Raw genomic sequence first — 20,578 nt, forward strand, 5'->3', positions numbered from 1 at the left:
CTCACTGGTCTTTCCTCTGGATTTTCTTCACTCTCCAGCAGGCAGGTGACGATATGCCACCAGCAACTGCAGCAGCGCAACAAAAACAGGAATTCTTTGACCTCAGATTGCCAACAAGAACCAGAAGTTGGTTCCCATGGGACTGGCTTGGACCACGTGGCCACTGCTGAATCAAACATGGAGGCCAGGGGGATGGATGCTTTAATCAATGAGACCTCAGTGGTGGTCTCAACTGGAAGATGGTTCAATAAACAGACATTAACAAGAAGAAACAAAAGGATAACGAACCTCCACCACCATCTTTAGTTTCTTTCCAGGAGGAACTCTCCCTATGGGACTAATAGGGCATCATACACTGGCTTAGTGTGTCCTCGGTTACAAAATGTTTCTCACCCTCACCTTGACTCTTTTTTTTTTTTTTTTTTTTGGCCACCCCACGCGGCTTGCAGGATCTTAGTTCCCCAACCAGGGATCGAACCCAGGCCGCAGGCAGTGAGGGGTGCTGAGTCCTATTCACTGGACCGCCAGGGAACTCCCTAACCCATTTAATCCTCACCACCTGCCCGCGAGCCGAGGGCATACCTTGGCTGTATACCCTTTGTAGAGATGAGGCAACTGAGACAGAGACATTAAGGGGCTTGGCTAAGTCACAAAGCAGGTAAGGAGCAGACCGAGGTTCTGTGGAGAGGTGTGTGCAGAAAAAGAGGAAACACACTGAGCCCAGGCAACGTCCTCTGTGTGTCAAGCTCCCCCACCTCCTCCACCACATCCTCCCCATTTGCCTGCGTCTCTGCTGCGGCCCCGTGTCTCCTGCCTCTGTCCCTTATCATCAGCTACTGCCAGCTTCACCACACCTCCTCCTCGACCTTTGCTCCGGGCTTGTTTTTCCCTCTGGACCGGGGAACCTCGGGCTCACTTTCAATTGCTGCCTGTCCTTTCCAACAGCCTCAGCATGTGCACGGGAAAGTGCGCCCGCTTCGTGGGGCTCTCCCTCATCCCCCTCTCCCTGATCTGCATTGTGGCCAACGCCCTCCTGCTAGTGCCCAACGGTCAGATCACCTGGACCAAGGACCACCTCAGCTTGCAAGTCTGGCTCATGGCTGGCTTCATCGGCGGGGGCCTGATGGTGAGAGGGCTGGCCAGGGCACACGGGCCAGGGGGCTGGGTGCCACTCTCCGGGGTCCTGAACAGGAGGGAGAGGGAGTGAGGGAAAAGGATGGCTGCCCGGGAAGGGATGGCGGTAGCTTGGGGGGGAACCGGAGCCTGCCCAGGCTGCCCCCAAACACTGAGCACTCTGTAGGGGAGGTTCTCAGCCCCAGGGTCCTGAGCTGAATGTCTGAGGGGGATGAGAAGGAAGGAGCCTTACTGCTCGAAACTCTTCCCTCCTGGGTAGGGAGTATGTCCTACCAGCCCCTCGCCATCCCCACTGCTGAGCAGATGCTGGAAACACCTCATTACAGGGGTTGAGGCAGAAGGAACAGCTGGTTCCATGGGAGGTTATCAGGTTAAGACAATAATGGGCTTGGTGCGGGTGTGGTTTACAGTGACAGTATCTGGAGCCAGGAAGAGATGTCGCACATCAGTCTTTCTACCTATCAACTCGGTGTCACTTCCCCCATTTCCATGTCCCTTCACTCTCCACCCAGGTTTCTGGATGCCCACTGTGCGCTGGGCACTAAGGACAAACTCAGAACTCGGGTCAGTATGGTGGAGAGGGGGTCCCCGTGGCTTCCTGGAGACTAGGATCTGTCAGGAGAAGTTGGGGAAGGGGAGACACAGACTTCCTGGACTTTCTAACCCCCATTCGCCACCCCCCTCCCCACTCAGGGAACTTTTTTGTTGTTTTGTTTGTTTGTGCACCGCGTGGCATGCAAGTTCTTGGTTCCCCCACAAGGGACTGAAACCGTGCCCACTGGCTTAACCGCCGGACCGCCAGGGAAGTCCCTAGGGGAACTTTTTGGAAGGTCAAGCGATTTAACATCTTTATGGCGTGAAGATAAAAGATCTACCCGGCACGGTTCCCCACTTCTCAGGATGCCTCACCTTTGTCTCTTTCACTGGCCACAAGTCTGTTAGCTAATGGGGACACCTCTTCTCCTTTACCCAACAATCCCCTCTTACCCATCCAGGTCTTTCCTCCTACTTCCCCCACCCATGGATTTATGGCTGTTGGACTCCATGCCATACCTCTGACCTCAACCCTCTCTGAGACGTCACACTCCTCCCAACCCCACCCTCTCCGCCGCGGTCACATCACACCCCTCCTCCAGCCCAAACCACCACCACCTCCCCACGATCCTACTTGCCTGCTTCTGGGGAGACCCCCAAGGATGCCCCCCCAACATGCTCATTCCCAGCTTCCCTCCGGCCTCCATGCTCTCAGCCACCCTGGAGAAGGTTCTCAAGTGTATTCACAGTTACTGCTATACCACAGGGACACAGGCGAGGGCCCTGCACTCCCTGAAGCAGGTGTTTCTGCTGGAGAGACACACAGTATCAAGGAAGCAAAAATGTACGCCCCACAGGAGGAAGGGCTGCCTGTTTCATTGGCTGCTGTGTGCCAGGCGCCTAGGCCTGGATTAACAGGCACTGGATTAATAGCGAATGAACAAAGTAAACAGACGAGTGAGATGATCTCAGATAAAAGTAGGGACCATCAAGAAAACAAAGCAGGATGCTGTGTAAAGAGCTCCTGAGGCAAGGCGGCGGGGGCGGGGGGGGGGCACTTTTTATAGCATTTTCAAGGAAGGCCTTGATGAGGTGACTTCTGAACTGAGACCCAAAAGACAAAAATAAGGAATCAGCATGACAGACAGGTGAGTACAAAGTGTAAGGCAGGAATAGGCCTGCACATCTCAGGGCTGGAGAGGCTGCCAATCGGAGGAGGGCAGAGGCCAGAGCACCTACACCCTTGAAAGGCACAGTGAGGAATTTGAATTTTATTATAAGTGCACAGAAAACTATTGAAGGACTTTTTACCTTTTTAGAAAGTCATACAGACAAATGCCCAGATCCTTAATATATAGCTCAGTGAATTTTTATAAAAGGAACACACCCATGTTCTGGGCACTCAGATCAAGATGTGGGTCATTACAAGAACCCCAGACATGCCTCCCACCAGGCCCTACCCCACACCGACAAGGGCCTCACTATCCTGACTTCTATCCCAGAGGTTAGTTTTGTCTGGTTAGCACTTTATATAAATGGAATCATACAGAGTGGACACTTTTGTTCTGGTTTATCGAGGTCAACATTATGTTTGTAAGTTTCATCCATATTGTTACACAGTGCTGTAGTTTACTATTTCTAATATTTACACAATTATTTCCATTGTGTAAGTATTACTACAATTTATTTAAACATTCTACTGTTGATGGACATTTGGATAGTTCCCAACTCGGGTTTATTCTAAATAATGCTCTATAAACATTCCTGTAAATGTCTTTAGGTGAATGTACGTTTGCATTTCTGTTGGATAGATACCTAGGAGTAAAACTGCTGATTCTTAAGGTATGCAAATGTTCAGTGCTAACAGATATTACCAAAGAGTTGTCTGAAGTACTTATGCCAATTGTATTCCCACCAGCAAAGGATGAGAGTTCTAGTTGCTCCATATCCCGCTGGATATGGCTGGCTGCTGGGTGGTGAGTAAACAGTAGGAGGTCAGCACTGTGTGCAGAAAGACCAGACTGAGGTCACTACAGTTGTCCAGGGGAGATGATAGTGGCTTAGATGAGGCCAGTGGCCATGGAGATGGAGAAAATTAAACAGACTCGAGCTATAAACTCAGTACTTCCTCCTGCCTTTTCAATTACCCTTTTCTTTTCAATGAGACGAGATAGCAGAGAGCAAGACAGACGAGTTCAGACAACAAAAGGAAACACTTTGGCTAGAAAAGTAAAGATCAAGGACTTCCCTGGTGGTCCAGTGGCTAAGACTCCGTGCTCCCAATGCAGGGGGCCCAGGTTCCATCCCTGGTCGGGGAACTAAGATCCCACATGCTGCAACTAAAGATCCCGCATGCTGCAACTAAGATCTGGTGCAGCCAAATAAATCAGTAAATATTCTTTTAAAAATCACAAACAGGGCTTCGCTGGTGGCACAGTGGTTAAGAATCCGCCTGCCAATGCAGGGGACACAATGCAGGATTCGATCCCTGGTCTGGGAAGATCCCATCTGCTGCAGAACAACTAAGCCCTGTGCGCTACAATTACTGAGCCTGTGCTCTAGAGCCCGTGAGCCACAACTACTGAGCCCGCGTGCTGCAAGTACTGAAGCCCACGTGCCTAGAGCCCGTGCTCCACAACAAGAGAAGCCACCGCAGTAAGAAGCCCGCGCATCTCAACAAAGAGTAGCCCCCACTCGTGGCAACTAGAGAAACCCTGTGCGCAGGAACAAAGACCCAACACAGCCAAAAATAAATAAATAAATTTATATTTAAAAAAAACACAAACAGAGAGGTCGTTTGAAATTGGTAAATCCAAATTCCAGGTGTCTTTGGATCCAGGAGCTTCTGAGTAAGTGATGTAAACAGAAAGGCTAAGCAAGGGGGCCAGCATTGGCCCTAGACCTGCCATGAGACATGGAAGAGGGAAGAGTGTCTGGTGGAAAGTTCATTCAACTCTGCAGGTGTTTCTGTAAGGTTGCTGTGGATGATATAATGGAACTAAAACTCTCAGCCCCTCCTTTGGAGAAGATCAAAATGCCGCCTTGTTGGTGTATGCCAGACAAGGAAGACAGGGAGGCACAGATCCAGAGAGCTGTGGAATTCCAGAGACGGGAAGACAGGCAAAGAACCTGGTCTGGTGCAACAAAGTTAAGGCTGGAGCCAAAAGTGAGACGCCTCGAACGCCTTCCTGGAGTTCAGTCTTGATAGGCTACTCTTTGAGGAGACCCTAAAGGATTGGATCCGGAAAAGACCAGTTGAAAGCTAAGTTTAATCTGGCGGTAGCAATGTAGCATGGAATGTGAGTTGGCACAGGGCAAGAGATACAAAAATCTAGTAGGGAGGCTGAGCACATCCTTCTCATGGGAGGTGATTGGGGATTGACCGTGGGGAAGAAAAAAGGACTGACAGATTCAAGAGCCATTGAAGGAAAAGTCCCAAAGACTTGAGGTCTGGCTAGGTGTGAAGGATTCAAGTTTTTAGGCTGGGGTGACCTGCAGGGTATTTCCACTGATGGAGACAAGAAAGCCAAAGGGAGATGAATTGGGGGGAACAAATTGTGAGATTAGTATGAGGCTGGATGAACTTAAGCTAAAACCAAGACATTCAAACGAACATACCCTTCAGGCAGTTAGATTTGAATTTGGAGGCATCAATTTAGGAGACAACAATTGTTAGAGGAAGCAGCTGATGCCCTGGAAGGGGATGGGCTCTCTGAGGAGGGCCACGGGAGAAAGAAAGACAAAGAGGATCAAGGCTGTATCTTGGGGACTCCTACTCTTCCCATCAGAGTCTTACATGCTCCTCCACCCTCCATCATAACCCCAGTTCACCAGGCATTCCAACACCACTATTCCTCCCTGCCGCTGAGGGACTCTATAGTTATTGACCATTTACTCTGAGCAAGTCTTGACATCAAGGCAACCTGTTATTTCATTAAATCCTGAGAACAGCCCATTTTACAGAGGACAAAACTGAGACCCAGAGAGATGAATCAATTCACGGAGTGTGAAGTGAGCACAAGGTTGGCATTAAACCCAGGACTCCTGACTCCCATTCAGTTGGGCACCTACTGTATGCTGAGATTTATGGGGGATATAATGATATTGCGCCCTATCCTCCTGGAAGCTACAATCTGGACAGAGATAAGTAGGCACATAAATATAGATAAATTTAAAGCAGAGCCCCACAGTGCTCCAGGAGAAGTAGAGATAAGATCTCCCTATAGTCCAAATGGCTGAAGGCATCACAGGAAGCTTACCTCGTCACAAGACGGGGTAAGTGCTGATCCAAGTTGGGGACCTGGATGACTCGCTATCACATCGACTCTGATCCCACAGGTACTGTGTCCAGGAATTTCCGCCGTCCGGGCAGGGGGCAAAGGCTGTTGTGGTGCAGGCTGCTGTGGGAATCGCTGCAGGGTAAGATGCAAATTAAGACGGCACTCAGCATACGTCTTTGAATCTGTCTTCGAAGAATCACACCTAAACCCCTCCACAGAATTCCCAGCTTCACGAGGTCCTCTGCATAGTCCTAGGCTCCATCTTACCGCTCCCTCGCACCCGCACATCTTAGGCTTCAGTGGGCCTGACCGGAGGGAACTACAATCCCCATGAACCTCCGCGGCCAGTGGCTCTTAGAATTAGCCGAACTCCAAGCCCTGGAGTTTGACGGGAAATGTATTTTTAACGAGACTGGCTAGAGCTCGGTAACAAAGCGGGGGGCGGGGGGAACTAGGCGCGCTTTGCCCACGAGTGGGGCGGGGACGGCCCAACTCACCTCTCCTCGCACTCTGTATCCAGATGCTGCGATCGGTCTTCTGCTCGGCGTTCGGGATGCTTGGTGCCATCTACTGCCTCTCGGTATCAGGAGCCGGGCTCCGAATTGGACCGCGATGCTTAATGCACGGCTCCTGGGACTACCACTTCCAACACACCGCGTAAGCCTCAGCCTGTATTCGCGCCCCCGCCCCCATTCTCTGCTACTGCCCACCTGCCTTTCCCACGTGGACCGAGAAACCTAGGTGGGATTCGGCTTCGAGACAGCTTCCTCCACGTGGGCCGAACGAGTCCTTTGCATATCCCCCTCGGCGCCTGCGCGGGGCGGGGAGCCCCGAGGGGGGCGCGCTCCTCGTGACCTCCTTCTCTCACGTGACCCTGCCCCGCCCGCAGAGGCTCCTATCTGCTCAACCGCACTCAGTGGAGCTCGTGCGCGCAGCCGCCACGTGTGGTCTACTGGAACGTGACACTCTTCTCGCTGCTGGTGGCCGCCTCGTGCCTGGAGATTTTGCTGTGTGGGGTGCAGCTGGTGAACGCGTCCATTGGTGTCTTCTGCGGCGATTGTCGGAAGAAGGAGGTGGGACTGTGTGGGATGGAGCTGTCGAGGAAATCTATTTGCTACATGACTAAGTCCTCACTTTTTTTCCGCAGGGCGCCCCTCACTGAGGCTCCACGGACCTGGTCCGTCGCTCCTGGACACCCGCCTGGCCCGCCCCCGCCCTGGAATAAACTATTTAGAGCTCTCTTCCGCGTCTCGGATTGTGCCCTTTACAAGGAGTGTCCGAAGGTCTCCATATACACCGTGGCTTGGGGCTCTCGTGTTTGGGACCCTTGCACCCCGCTTGTTATTTCCTTAATAAATAGTTATTGAACTATTAGTGCACTGGAAATACTGTGTAAACAAGACAGGCAAGTTCTGTGCTCTTAAAGAATTTAACATTCCAGGGGTAGAAGATGGGCAATTTTTAAAAGAGGCAATTGATTATTTTAATTGGTGATAAGCACTTTTTAAAAACACGGAGGAAAAAAAAAACACGGAGGTAGTGGGATAGATATTGACTGATGGATGGACTTTTTTAATAAGATAAAGTCCAAGAAAGAGAAATTGGAGCTGAAATCTGGTGGATGGGCTAACCATCTGGACAGTTGGGGGATTCCAGGCAGAGAGGGCAGCAAGGACGAAGACCCTCAATGGGACTCAGTATACAGAAAAGCCACTGTTTGAGTTTTGGCGCAGCAGGGAAGGAAAACTATGGAAAAGACATCTTAGCCTCCTAAGTTCTAGAAAATGAAACCTTAACACGATATAGCATTGTCACCTCCTAATTTGGTAGAAATTTCTTGATCTGGGGTCACTGGTGGTTCAGAAAGGAAACAACCTGGTCTCTTAATGGGGACGATGTGTCTGCAGAGGCTCACAGAAAGGCAGGGACTTCCTTAACTTGTACACAAAATTGTGTTTAAGTGTGTCTTTTCTGAACTATGGGTCGGTAACTTTCAGTAGCTTGCCATGGACTCCTGAAACCAAATCCTAATTGGGCCTGGCCCAATGCTAGGTTAGGAGGAAGATGGGGCTACGCAGTTTCCCACCCCTAAAACAAGAGAGACCAAAGCCAAGACAGAGAAGCTTTAATAGCGGAGGTGGGACTAGGCTTGGGCTGGGAGAGGGCGGCGATGGTGTCAACTGCGGCAGCAGAAAAAGCGCGCGTCGTTAACAGCGGTGTCATCGCGGAGGCCTCCAGGCCGCTCGATCTTGGTCTGCAAGCCGCACACTCCTTTAGGGCAAGGCTCACTCCAGTTTCCAAAGTCTCCCCAGGACAGACCGGGCCCCTGCAGCTCCGTGCTGTCGGAGCAGCGGAAGCGCACGTTGTTCGCAGCCGTGTTGTCCCCGGGGGTCACGGGTGCCTCCACGCGAAGCGAGAAAGCCACCAGGAAGCCGCCGCCGGGACACCACAGCGGCTCACTCCACGCGCCCCACCTGCGAGGAAAGCAGAGACGCGCGGTCTCCGCGGGCGCCCTCACCCACCTCCAGCCGGACCCAGGCCTCGGGGCTTCCCAGTCAGGTGCTCCAGTCACCTGACCTCCACCGAGGTGCGGAGCTGGGAGTCTCCCACCCGCTTCCCAGGTCTAAACCTCCCCACAGCGCTGGAGGAACCTGCCTATCGGTAGGGGATGCGTGTAATGGAGAGTAAGGGGCATACACCGACCCTAGGGGATGCTCGGCCCCTGCCCCCCACCTTCCAGACTGGGACTCCACCACGTGCGTGTTGAGCTCCGCATTCCCGCGCGCGCAGTGCAGCCGGATTCCGTTCAGAGCCGTGTCGTCGCCAGTAATGCCTTGGGGGGGCTCCACCTGGGCGGCGGAGGACGAGTCAGAAGACTGCCATCCTCTGCTTGGGGTCCCCACCGAGACCTAGGCCTGAGCCCCTACCTTGAGTGAGAACCCGCTGGCGAAGAATCTGTCAGGACACATCTCTGGCCAGGCCCAGTCGCCCCAGGGCCCCCCGTTAGTCACCTCGATGACCAATGTGTAGCCGCTGGACGCATCTGCTCTCGCACGCCCGAAGCACGTCGCCCACAGCAGCAGCAGCAGCTTGGCTCCCGCGCCCCGCTCCATCCCGCAGCCTCTGTGAGCCCAGGCCCTTTGTGCAGGTGTATACCACCTTTGCCCTAAGAGGGCTCCGACTGCGGAAGGGCCACCTGGATTAAGTGACACTCAAAACTAATCCGTTCCGGAAGCCTACAAACTTGTTTCTCAGCTCAGGGAGACTGACGCTCCCAGCGCCAGAGGAGGAGGGTTTAAATAACCACCAACCTACCGAACGTTTACAGACTATAGGCCACGAATCGTGGTTAGCGTTTTGCTGGCATGTTTTATTTAATCCACACAACAATTTTAGGAGGTGAGAATTACCATTCCTATTCTGCCAGTGAGGGAACTAGGGCTGCGAAATTGCAAGCGACTTGCCTCAGGTCACAGTCAGCAACCAGGGAACATTCCAGCACTAGGAAATGGAGAACCCACGGCTAGGGATGGAAGTGATGGTTCCAGAATCCCACTGGACAGGGACCCCAGGGAACTCCAGGATGTGAGGGAGCATCGAAGTGAGACAGGGCAAGAATCCATGAACTGTGGGAGCTGGGAAGCATCTTGTGAGTGATTGGGGCCCCGACTCCTTGAGAATCTGGGACATTCCTTCCCCTCAAAAGAAAATGTACACAGAGACAGGAACAGTTTTAAAAAGTTTATGGACAGGGAACTGAGAACAGGAGACGACGCTATTTCTTTCATCGCTTCCTGTAGCCTTTCCCTCCATGTTTTTCCCCCTGTGACCACCAGGGGGACTCCTAATTAAAAACAAAAAATTGTTGTGGGGAGTACCAGCCCTGATTTGCCTGCCCTTCATACAACACATTCCTTTGTCTATTCAATATTACTTATTTAGAAATAATGTGTTTGGGCCCAGGCAATATTCTAAATGCTAAATAGAGCAGCCACCAAGAAAAGGCCCCTGTCTTCATCAGAGCTCACATTCCAGTGGGGGAGACAGATGATAAATTCTCCAATGGACCCTGAGCTCTGTGAAGGCACATTTGTCTTCATGGGGCCTAGTACAGGGCCTGGCATGTGGAGGTAGTTAATAAAGGTTGGTTTGATGAATGATTGAGGAATCAATTTGGAGATTAAAAAAAGTAAACTACAAAAATGTAAAAGGTGACAGCCTAAACTATATAATTGAGACCTCAGGCATCCAGATTAAGATAAGGTCCCCTGGGCTTCCCTGGTGGCACAGTGGTTGAGAATCCGCCTGCCAATGCAGGGGACACGGGTTCGAGCCCTGGTCCGGGAAGATCCCACATGCCGCGGAGATCCCACATGCCGCGGAGCAACTAAGCCCGTGCGCCACAACTACTGAGCCTGCGCTCTAGAGCCCGCGAGCCACAACTGCTGAGCCCTCGTGCCACAACTACTGTAGCCCGCGCGCCTAGAGCCCGTGCTCCACAACACGAGAAGCCACCACAATGAGAAGCCCGCGCACCGCAACGAAGAGTAGCACCGGCTCACCGCAACGAGAGAAAGCCCGCGCGCAGCAACGAAGACCCAACGCCGCCAAAAAATAAATAAATTTATAAAATAAAAAATAATAATAAGATAAGGTCCCCTGGGGACAGGATAGAGAATTTAGAAGAGGGTGTTCTCTGAATCCCAGGTGCCCCATGCTTGAACTTAAAAGGTAAGATTTATGGAGCAGCTGTAGTAAGCTTTTCCATTTACAGTGTTTGCACATACGATATCAGTTAATCCTCACATGAAGCCTGCAAAAGAACATATTATCCTCAATGTACAGTGGAGGGAACTCAGGCCCAGAGTCAACTTAGGGTCCACCATTGCTCAGTGGGGGAACTGGTTCTGACCTCAGCCTCTCCTCACAATAACCAGCCTTCCTCTTACTACAACCTGGCCTTACAGGGAAGGGAAATGTAGCGACGTGTCACTGCTACCGAATCCCCCAAATCCTCTTCATTGATTCCCTCTCTCCTCAGATGCTGCCCTCTGGGGCAAAGGGCACAGGGGAGAGGGACTTAGTAGGTTAATTATTAACCCTTTGCGCCTCAGGCACTGCGGCTTCTCTCCCCTCCTGGAGGCGAAGGGACAAGGCCTGGCGAGGGGCTGGTGAGGGGGCGGTGGTCCCTGCAGCAGCCATGCGGGTCGCACTGCCTCAGCCGGTCCCTCGGCGCTGCTTGCGCAGTGCGATTCCTCTTGCTGTCTTCACACTACTGCTTGTTTATCTCTGGGCTCGGAGCCTCCGTGAGTACCCCTTCCCTCACCTGCTCTGGGAGGAACCGGGGAATCCAGGCCCTTGAGACCTAAGGTCTCTCCTCAAGCCCTCGTTGTTCTGTTTCACTTCCCTCAGGTGCCCTCTCAGGCTGCAGATCTGGGGCCCAGTCCTGCATTGCCAGGGAACCGCCTCCTTTCCAGGTATGCTCCCGGAAGGGCTGGGACTGGGAGCTCCAGGTAGGACCCTGAGCAGGGGGAAGTGCACCAGGCTGAGGATCCGATGAAGGGCAGGCCCTCCTCCTCCTCTCCCTTCTCCCGTCAGAAGCTGAGAATACAGCAAGAGGGACACCACCTAGATTTTAGGAATAATTTCTTCAGAGCCCAACTGGGCTGCTTGGCGAACCCAGCAAGCTAGGGCTTCTGCTCCCACTCCGTTCCCCTCCTATCTCACCCCCAGGTCCGGCAACAGTCGGGACCCTTGGAGGCCCCGGAACGGGAAGAGCCTCAGTGTCTGGGCCCTCAGGGGATGCTGGGCCGCATGATGAGGCCGTTCCGCGCCAGTCTGAACCCGGAAAGGGATGTGGAGTTGTCGCAGTACCTGGCAGGATGGAGGGAGCTAGTCCGGTGAGTGGTCTCTCCCCCAACCCCATCCAGTCCCCGCCTCTTTGTGGCTCCATCGCCCTCTCTCAAACCTTCCTACCCTTCCCACCATCACACACAGGTTCCTAATTCCCCTCGGCTCCATCTTCGCCTTCGCCACAAGCGAGGCCTCCGCCAAAGTGACAGCCCTCGAGGCTCTGGTGCACGGCCCAGAGGCCGCGCACTACACGTCGCTGGCGACCATGGTGGCGTGGGAGCGGCCCGGGATCGCCCCACGACTCTCGGCCGGGTGCCCGGGCTCAATGACGATGCTCTTGCTGCACCGTGCGCTACGCTGGTCCCAGCTCTGCCTCCACCGGGTGGCTACCGGGATGCTCGGAGGCCCGGACGCTGGCGCTCAGTGCAGCGACGCCTACGGCACGGCCCTGGCTCCGCACCACCCCTGGTTCGTCCGTCAGGCCGCTCACCTCGCATTCCTCGCCTTCCCGAGTCGCGGCCGCTTGCTCGAGCTGGCGTGTCCGGGTTCCAAAGAGGCGGAGGCGCGGAACGCGCTGGTCCGGGCCGCGGGCACCCTAGAGGACGTCTACAACCGTACTCAGGGCTTGTTGGCCGACGGCGGCCTGCTCGAGCTGGCCTGACGCCTACTGGCCGGAGGAAGGAAGCGCCCTGGGGAGGGGTCGGTGCAGCTCCGGGTTGAGCCCTTGGCCCCGCCTCCCGGTGCCGGGGGCGTGGTCTCCATATACCCCGCTTCCTTGGTGACGTCACCACCCCGGAGGCTCACCTTGATAGGGGTGGGTTTTTTAGACCCTGCCTCTATCCGCAATCTCCGGGAGAAGGGAGGAGCTGTGGGGAATAAAAAGTATTCTTTGGGACTTCCCTGGTGGCAGTGGTTGAAATTCGCCTGCCAATGCAGGGGACCCGGGTTTGAGCCCTGGTCCGAAAGATCCCACATGCAGCGGAGCAACTAAGCCCGTGAGCCACAACTACTGAGCCTGTGCTCTAGAGCAGCGAACCACAACTACTGAGCCCACAGGCCTAGAGCCCTTGCTCGGCAACAAGAGAAGCCACCGCAGTGAGAAGCCTGCACGGCAAGGAAGAGTAGCCCCTGCTCGCCGCAAGTAGAGAAAAGCCCGTGCACAGCAACGAAGACCCAACGCAGCCTAAAATAAATAAATAAATTTATTTTAAAACAAGTATTCTTTGGTAGCCGTCGATTTAGGGCGTTTTGTGTGATGACAGCAGGCGCTTAAGGGAAACAGGAAAAAATAGATGTGGGAAGATGTGTCATCCCTGTTTCCGGCCGCCGAGAGACTCATGCTACCCCTGGCCTATGTCAACCACTCCTACAGCTTCAGTTGCCAACTACGTGCCAAGTCTCCAGACCAGACCTATCCCCTGAGCTGCAGCCCCCATAAAGCAAACTCTTTCCCGGACACCTCCACAGACACCACAAATGCAACACATCCAACACGAATCCAGTCACCTCCTCCCAGAACTGCACCTCTTCTTGTGTTTCCTATCTCAATAAATGACACCCTTTCCTGTCAACTACCCAAGGCTAAAACCTGTGCGTCTTGCCTCACACCAAGCAGGTGCTCAGCTCAGTAATGTATGTTTATTAAATGACTCCACTCCCACAATAGTAAAGTTACACACTGATCATTCCCAAATTATAACTCCAACCCACTTTCCCCTGGACTCCAGAATACTATATATCACTTCCTTATTCCACATCTCCACTTGGATTTCAACTAGAGATAGCAAACTTAACAAGTCCAAAACTGAGCTTCCAATATTCTCTCCTCCCAAAATACTCCACAGTCCTTGCTAGCTCAGCAAACGACAATTCCATTCTTCCAAGTCCTTAAGCCAAAATCCTTGCAGTCATCCTGACTCTTTGGTTTCTCTTTCATCGTACCCACCTCCAAGCAGTCAGAATCTATTTCTCACTATCTCCACTGCTACCAACCTTGTCAAGTCAACTTCATCTATCACCTGGATTATTGCAATAGCCTCCTAATTGTTTCTCTCTTCCATACTTTGCGTCCCTACAGTGTATTTTCAATAGAGCAGCCAAAGTGATCTTTAAAATATAAAGCATATCGTGTCACTTCCCTGCTCAAAACTTTCCAATGGCTTCCTATTGCAGGAAATTTTCTAGATCATATTTTCAGTTGAGAATGATGAAAAGCTTCTCAAAGGCCCTATGTGATCTGACTGCACTAGCCAAACTGACCTCGTCAATATTCATTGACTATGTCAGGCATGATCCTGCCTCATGACTTTGCACTTGATCTTCCCTCTGTCCAGAATGCTTTTCCCCAAAATATACAAATGACTTCCCTCCTTCCTTCTGGTCTTTATTTAAATGTCTCTCCAGTGAGACCTTCCCTGATTATTCTAAAATTTCAACACACACACACACACACACACACACACACACACACACATATATCTTCCTATCTCCCTTCTTTGCTTTTTCTTCTTAATATGATTCACTATTTAACAGGCTGTATATTGCACTTACTTTTTTGTCTCCCTTAATGCATGTAAGTTCCATGGGGCTAGGAATTTCTGTCTACTTTGTTCCCTGATGTACTTCCAGTGCCTCAAACTGTGCCTGGCACCCAGTAGACATTCAACAGCTTTTGTTGAATGAATGTATGAGCACTAAAAATAGTTCAGATGGCTGGAGACAAGTGTGTCAAAAAGAAAAGAGGCGATTGCACAACAAAGTAAATGTACTTCATGCTACTGAATCGTACACCAAAAATGGTTAAAATGCTAAATTTTATGTTATTTATATTTTATTACAATAAAAAATTTAGAAGTAAATAAGAGATGTGATTCCAGACAGGTGGCAGGAGTGAGTACATGAAGGGCCTTATAAACTACGTTACAGAGACAGGACTTTATCTTGAGAGTTAATTTTAAGTGGGGGATTGTCTGGATCATATTTTCAATTCAAAACACCAGCTCCAGGGATTCTCTGGTAGTCCAGTGGTTAAGAATCCATCTTGCAATGCAGGGGACGCTGGTTCAATCCCTGGTCAGCGAACTAAGATCCCACATGCCGCGGGGCAACTAAACCCAAGTGCTGCAACTACAGAGCCCACCCGCCACAACTAATGAGCCCCTGTGCTCTGGAATCCGTGCATTCTGGAGCCTGCACACCACAATTAGAGAGAAGACCACGCACCACAACGAAAGATCCTGCGTGACACAACTAAGACCCTACGTGGCAAATAAATAAATACTTAAAAAAAAAACAAAAAAACCCACCAGCTCCAGCTGCAGTATGTAGAAATAGTATGGCAGGTTCATAGGAGGACTACTCCACACAGTAACAGCAAAATACACATTCTTCTCAAGCGCACATGCAACATTCTCCAGGATGGACCATAGGGTAGGCCACAAAAAAGTCTCAATTAATTTAAAAAGGTTGAAGTCACAAAATATTCTCCAACTAAACTGGAGTGAAATTAGAAATCAATAGCAAAAGGGAATTTAGAAAATTCACAAGTATGTGAATTTTCCTAACCAACCACTGGGTCAAAGAAGAAATCACAGGGAAAATATTTTGAAGTTAGTGAAAATGAAAACAAAACATACCAAAACTTGGGATACAGCATAAGCAGTGCTCAGAAGGAAATGTGTAGCTATGAATGCCTATATTAAAAATGAAGAAAGATCTCAAATCAACAGCTTAACCTTCTACCTTAATAAACTAGAAAAAGAAAAGCAGGGAATTCCCTGGCAGTCCAGTGGTTAGGACTCCCCACTTCCACTGCATGGGGCCTGGGTTCAGTCCTTGCTTGGGGAACTAAGATCCTGCAAGCCACGTGTCACAGCTGAAAAGAAAAAAGAAAAGAAAAGAAAAAGGAGAGCAAACTAAATCTAAAGAAAGCAGAAGGAAGGAAATAATAAAGATTAGGGTGTAAATAAATGAAATAGAAAACAGAAAAACAATAGAATCAACTAAAACAAAAGTTGGCTCTTTGAAAAGACCACTAAGATTGACGAACCTTTAGCTAGACTGACCAAGAAAAAGAGAGAGAAGACTCAAATTACTAAAATCAAAAATGAAAGAGGGGGGCTTCCCTGGTGGCGCAGTGGTTGAGAGTCCGCCTGCTGATGCAGGGGACACGGGTTCGTGCCCCGGTCCGGGAAGATCCCACATGCCGCGGAGCGGCTGGGCCTGTGAGCCATGGCCGCTGAGCCTGCGCGTCCAGAGCCTGTGCTCCGCAGCGGGAGAGGCCACAACAGTGAGAGGCCCCCGTAACGCAAAAAAAAAAAAAAAAAAAAAAAAAAAAAGAAAGAGGGGCTGCTGTGGAGCAACTAAGCCCATGCACCACAACTACTGAGCCTGCACTCTAGAGCCTGTGAGCCACAACTACTGAGCCTGTGTGCTATCACTACTGAAGTCTGTGTGCCTAGAGCCTGTGCTCCACAACAAGAGAAGCCATCGCAATGAGAAGCCCGCACACCACAACGAAGAGTAGCCCCTGCTCGCCACAACTAGAGAAAGCACGCACGCAGCAATGAAGACCCAATGCAGCCAAAAAAAAAAAAGAGTTTATAGAAGAAAATACAAAAGAGTATTAAAAAAAAAAATGAGGGACTTCTCTGGTAGCGCAGTGGTTAAGAATCCGCCAGCCAATGCAGGGGACACAGGTTCGAGCCCTGGTCCAGGAAGATCCCACATGCCGCAGATCAACTAGGCCTGAGTGCCACAACTACTGAGCCTGCGCTGTAGAGCCTGCAAGCCACAACTACTGAGCCTGCATGCCACGACTACTGCAGCCTGCGTGTCTAGAGCCTGTGCTCCGCAACAAACAAAAGCCGCTGCAATGAGAAGCCTGCACACCACAACGAAGAGTAGCCCCCGCTCGCCACAACTAGAGAAAGCCCACGCACAGCAACAAAGACCCAACACAGCCAATAAATAAATTAATTAAAAAAAAAAAGAAGAAGAAAGAAAGAGCGGGTGTTCCCTGATGGCCTAGTGGTTAGGATTCCAGGCTTTCACTTCTGTGGCCCGGGTTCAATCCCTGGTCAGGAACTGAGATCCTGCAAAAAAAAAAAAAAAAGAGGAAACATTACTAACGATCTTACAGAAATAAAAAGTATTATAAGGAAATATTGTAAACAACTGTAGGCCAATAAAGTAGATAACCTAAATGAAATGGACAAATTCCTAAAAAGACACACACTACCAAACGTGACTCAAGAATAAATACAAAATCTGGGACTTCCCTGGTGGCGCAGTGATTAAGAATCTGCCTGCCAATGCAGGGGACACAGGTTTGAGCCCTGGTCTGGGAAGATCCCACATGGAAGATCCCACATGTCGCGGAGCAACTAAGCTGCAACTAAGAAAAAGCCCATACGCAGCAATGAAAACCCAATGCAGCCGAAAATAAATAAATTAATTAACTTTAAAAAAAAGAAAAGAAAGTGAGAAGACAGTCCATGGAATGGGAGAAAATATTTGCAAATTGTATGTCTGATAAAGGTGTAGTATGTAGAATATAAAAAGAACAATTAGGATTATGGGATTAACAGATGCAAACTACTATACATAAAATAGATAACCAACAATGATTTACTGTATAGCACAGGGAGCTATACTCATATATCTTGTAATAGCCTATAATGGAAATATATATATATATATATATCTTAATCACTTTGCTATACACCTGAAACTAACACAATATTGTAAATCAACTATACTTCAATTTTTTAAAAAGTTTGATGTTGGGAGTTCCCTAGTGACCGAGTGGTTAGGATTCCGGGCTTTCACTGCAGGGGCCTGGGGTTTAGTCCCTGGTGGGGGAACTAGGATCCCACAAGCCGCGCGATGCGGCAAAAGAAAAAAAAAGAAAAGAAAAAGTTTGATGCTTTGCTCGTGAAGGGAAAAAAAAAACCCGCATAACTCAACAATAAAAAGATAACCCAATTTTAAAACAGGCAAAGGACTTAAATAGGTATTTTTCAAAAGAAGATATACAAATGGTCAATCAGCGCATGAAAATATGTTCAATGTCACTCATCACAGGGAAAAGCAAAAACAACAACAACAACAACAACAACCCCACAAGATACCACTTCACACCCACTAGGATGGGTAAAATTAAAAATGCACCACAAGAATTAGGAAGTGGAGAAATCGGAATCCTCATTCATGGCTGGTGAGGATGTAAACCGAGGCAGCTGCTGTGGAAAAGCTGTCAGTTCCTTAAAATGTTAAACAAAAATTTACTAATGACCTAACAATTTCACTCCTAGTATATACGCCTAAGTATATACCTAAGAAAAACGAAAACATAGTGCGGTCATTCTAAATCGGAGACGCTCAAGTCTATCCTGAAGCCTCTTTGAATCGCAACTCCGATCAGTCCCGCGTATACCGATAGGAACGTAGTTTTTCCAGACGGTTTGGATCTGTTTGTTGTTTGGGTTTTTTTGTTTGTTTGTTTCTTGTTTCTTTGTTTGCCACCCACGCTGCCATCAAGCTCTCACGGTCGCAAAGAAGGTTCACTACACATTTCTTTTCCTTTCTGCCGTCAACCGTGGCGCGGCTTCGCCCCCAGAAGGCCTCAGAGCACGACTAAAGAGGGTGACGGAGCGCTTTACGACAGTTGCTTTGTGGCCGTACCGGAGGAGGAAGATGGCGGCCACCTTAGTAGCTGCTCGGGGAGCGCGGCCAGCACCAGCCTGGGGGCCTGAGGCCATTACCCCCGACTGGGAAAACCGAGAAGTCTCAACAGGGGTAAGGAAGGACTCGGGGTTCACGAGATGTGCACAAGGATTGAAGCGATGGAAAGATAAGGCTGGAGTGGGTTGGGAGAACTGGAGGGGCGGGGAAGAGAGGTGGTCTGTGTGATGCTGTCAGGCAGGGGAGGGGTATCCTAAGGACGCAGGAGTGGTGTGGGAGGAGGTGGAAGGTAGGCTGAAGCGTGGAATTCTGGAATCTTGCAGGACGAAAGCTTAAGGTCAGGGTGGGCCTTTGGGAACTTGAAGATTGAATTTCTGGTATTCTGCGGGTTATTGAGAACCCCATGAGATTTGACGATGTGTTGGTGGCGCACGACTTTTCTTATACTCTAGGGACTGGATAGACGGATCTTTAAGGTTTGTGTATGCTGGGGAATATGGAGAGGCCCAGACTCACCCCTTTCTCCTCTTTCTCCAGACCACTATCATGGCCGTGCAATTTGAAGGGGGCGTGGTTCTAGGAGCCGACTCCAGAACAACCACTGGGTGAGCTCAGGACAGATATGTGAAAGGTCTTCTTCCCGTCTTTCCCTTCCTTCCTTCCTTGCCTGCCAGCCCATCCTTACCCTCCATAGACTACTGTGGGAAGGGAGGTTTCGCCCCTCCCGGGAGATAAGGATTTGTTCCAGCTTCTACTGCTTCGTAGTTCTCTTCACCTTTTGGTGAACTTCTTGCAAAAGTTTGTTCTCCAGCCTGCTTCAGTTTAGATGAGAACTAACAGGAAATACTGGAATTCCTGTTGAGGGAGTGGATGGTAAAAGATGCAAGTGGGAGACAAGTGGGGTCCTTCCCTCACTATTCTGCTATCCTGCAGGTCGTACATCGCCAATCGAGTGACTGACAAGCTGACCCCTATTCACGACCGTATTTTTTGCTGCCGCTCAGGCTCAGCAGCTGATACCCAGGCAGTAGCTGACGCAGTCACTTATCAGCTTGGTTTCCACAGGTACTTGTGGGCATTGGGGGAGCAAGTATCTGAAAGGAGTTGGGACCTGAGGAGCGGAATAGTCTGACTTCCAGGTCCTGACACTGCCTTCCCTATGACTCCCTTCACCCTCTAGCATTGAGCTGAATGAGCCTCCGCTGGTACACACGGCAGCCAGCCTCTTTAAGGAGATGTGTTACCGATACCGAGAAGACCTGATGGCAGGAATCATCATTGCGGGCTGGGACCCCCAAGAAGGGGGGCAGGTCAGATACCACCACCCCGAGAACATTGGAACCATGCCTTTCATTCTCTCCCCACCGCAGGCATTTTCTAGTTCTCTTGCCAGTCTCTACATCACTTACTATTAACTTTTCACATACCAGTTCCGCAGTGGACAGGCGAACATATGTGTGTGTGGGGAGGGTACAAATGGTGACACTCTTCTCCTCCCTCCATCTGGCAGGTGTATTCAGTACCCATGGGGGGTATGATGGTAAGACAGTCCTTTGCCATCGGGGGCTCCGGGAGTTCCTATATCTATGGCTATGTCGATGCTACCTACCGGGAGGGCATGACCAAGGAAGAATGTCTGCAATTCACTGCCAATGGTGAGAACTGCGGCTTCTGGGTCTGTGAGCATAAACCCCCATACTCGAGCCAGGTCAGCGTTCCTCTTTCCTTGCCACGATCCCAGCATCTGACTCCAATCCCAACTCTCTTCTTTTCTCCACAGCTCTCGCTTTGGCCATGGAGCGGGATGGCTCCAGCGGAGGGGTGATCCGCCTGGCAGCCATTGCGGAATCAGGGGTAGAGCGGCAGGTACTTTTGGGAGACCAGATTCCCAAGTTCACCATTGCCACTTTACCACATCCCTGAATCCTAGGATTCTAAGATACAACAAGAGACATCCCATACTGATGACAAAATTCAATAAATAGTTTGTCAGTGAGAACCTGTGTGCTTTGGGGTTCTTTTCTTAACCTCAAGCCTGAACTTCTCTGGCCCATTTCTGTTTGTATAAACCACTGCCCTGAGGGAGCTGGAGA

At 50.5% G+C, this 20,578-nt stretch overlaps 4 protein-coding genes across 4 annotated transcripts; 3 read left to right on the forward strand and 1 right to left on the reverse strand.

Annotated features, from left to right (window-relative positions):
- The first annotated feature begins 952 nt into the window (after positions 1–952).
- TM4SF5 (transmembrane 4 L six family member 5) lies at positions 953–7,164 on the forward strand. Its single transcript, XM_060134988.1, has 5 exons — positions 953–1,126; positions 6,007–6,087; positions 6,469–6,605; positions 6,838–7,021; positions 7,096–7,164. The coding sequence occupies exons 1-5, from the start codon at positions 953–955 to the stop codon at positions 7,108–7,110; spliced, it is 591 nt and encodes a 196-aa protein (XP_059990971.1). The 3' UTR covers positions 7,111–7,164.
- An 892-nt stretch (positions 7,165–8,056) lies between these two features.
- Positions 8,057–10,308, reverse strand: VMO1 (vitelline membrane outer layer 1 homolog). The gene is made up of 3 exons (XM_060134462.1): positions 8,876–10,308; positions 8,682–8,797; positions 8,057–8,422 (listed from the first exon to the last, which is right to left on the reverse strand). Exons 1-3 carry the CDS (start codon positions 9,059–9,061, stop codon positions 8,125–8,127), a joined length of 600 nt encoding a protein of 199 aa, XP_059990445.1. The 5' UTR covers positions 9,062–10,308; the 3' UTR covers positions 8,057–8,124.
- Positions 10,309–11,148: 840 nt separating this feature from the next.
- GLTPD2 (glycolipid transfer protein domain containing 2) lies at positions 11,149–13,003 on the forward strand. Its single transcript, XM_060134661.1, is given in 5 exon segments — positions 11,149–11,257; positions 11,260–11,357; positions 11,360–11,425; positions 11,682–11,848; positions 11,946–13,003. Coding segments are annotated over 5 exon segments (957 nt in total). The 3' UTR covers positions 12,463–13,003.
- Positions 13,004–18,445: 5,442 nt separating this feature from the next.
- Positions 18,446–20,484, forward strand: PSMB6 (proteasome 20S subunit beta 6). Its single transcript, XM_060133301.1, has 6 exons — positions 18,446–18,599; positions 19,023–19,090; positions 19,419–19,550; positions 19,666–19,795; positions 19,996–20,140; positions 20,266–20,484. Exons 1-6 carry the CDS (start codon positions 18,498–18,500, stop codon positions 20,406–20,408), a joined length of 720 nt encoding a protein of 239 aa, XP_059989284.1. The 5' UTR covers positions 18,446–18,497; the 3' UTR covers positions 20,409–20,484.
- The last annotated feature ends 94 nt before the right edge of the window (positions 20,485–20,578 follow it).

The sequence above is a fragment of the Lagenorhynchus albirostris genome, chromosome 20, assembly GCF_949774975.1.
Source record: "Lagenorhynchus albirostris chromosome 20, mLagAlb1.1, whole genome shotgun sequence".
NCBI classification, from domain to species: domain Eukaryota; kingdom Metazoa; phylum Chordata; class Mammalia; order Artiodactyla; family Delphinidae; genus Lagenorhynchus; species Lagenorhynchus albirostris.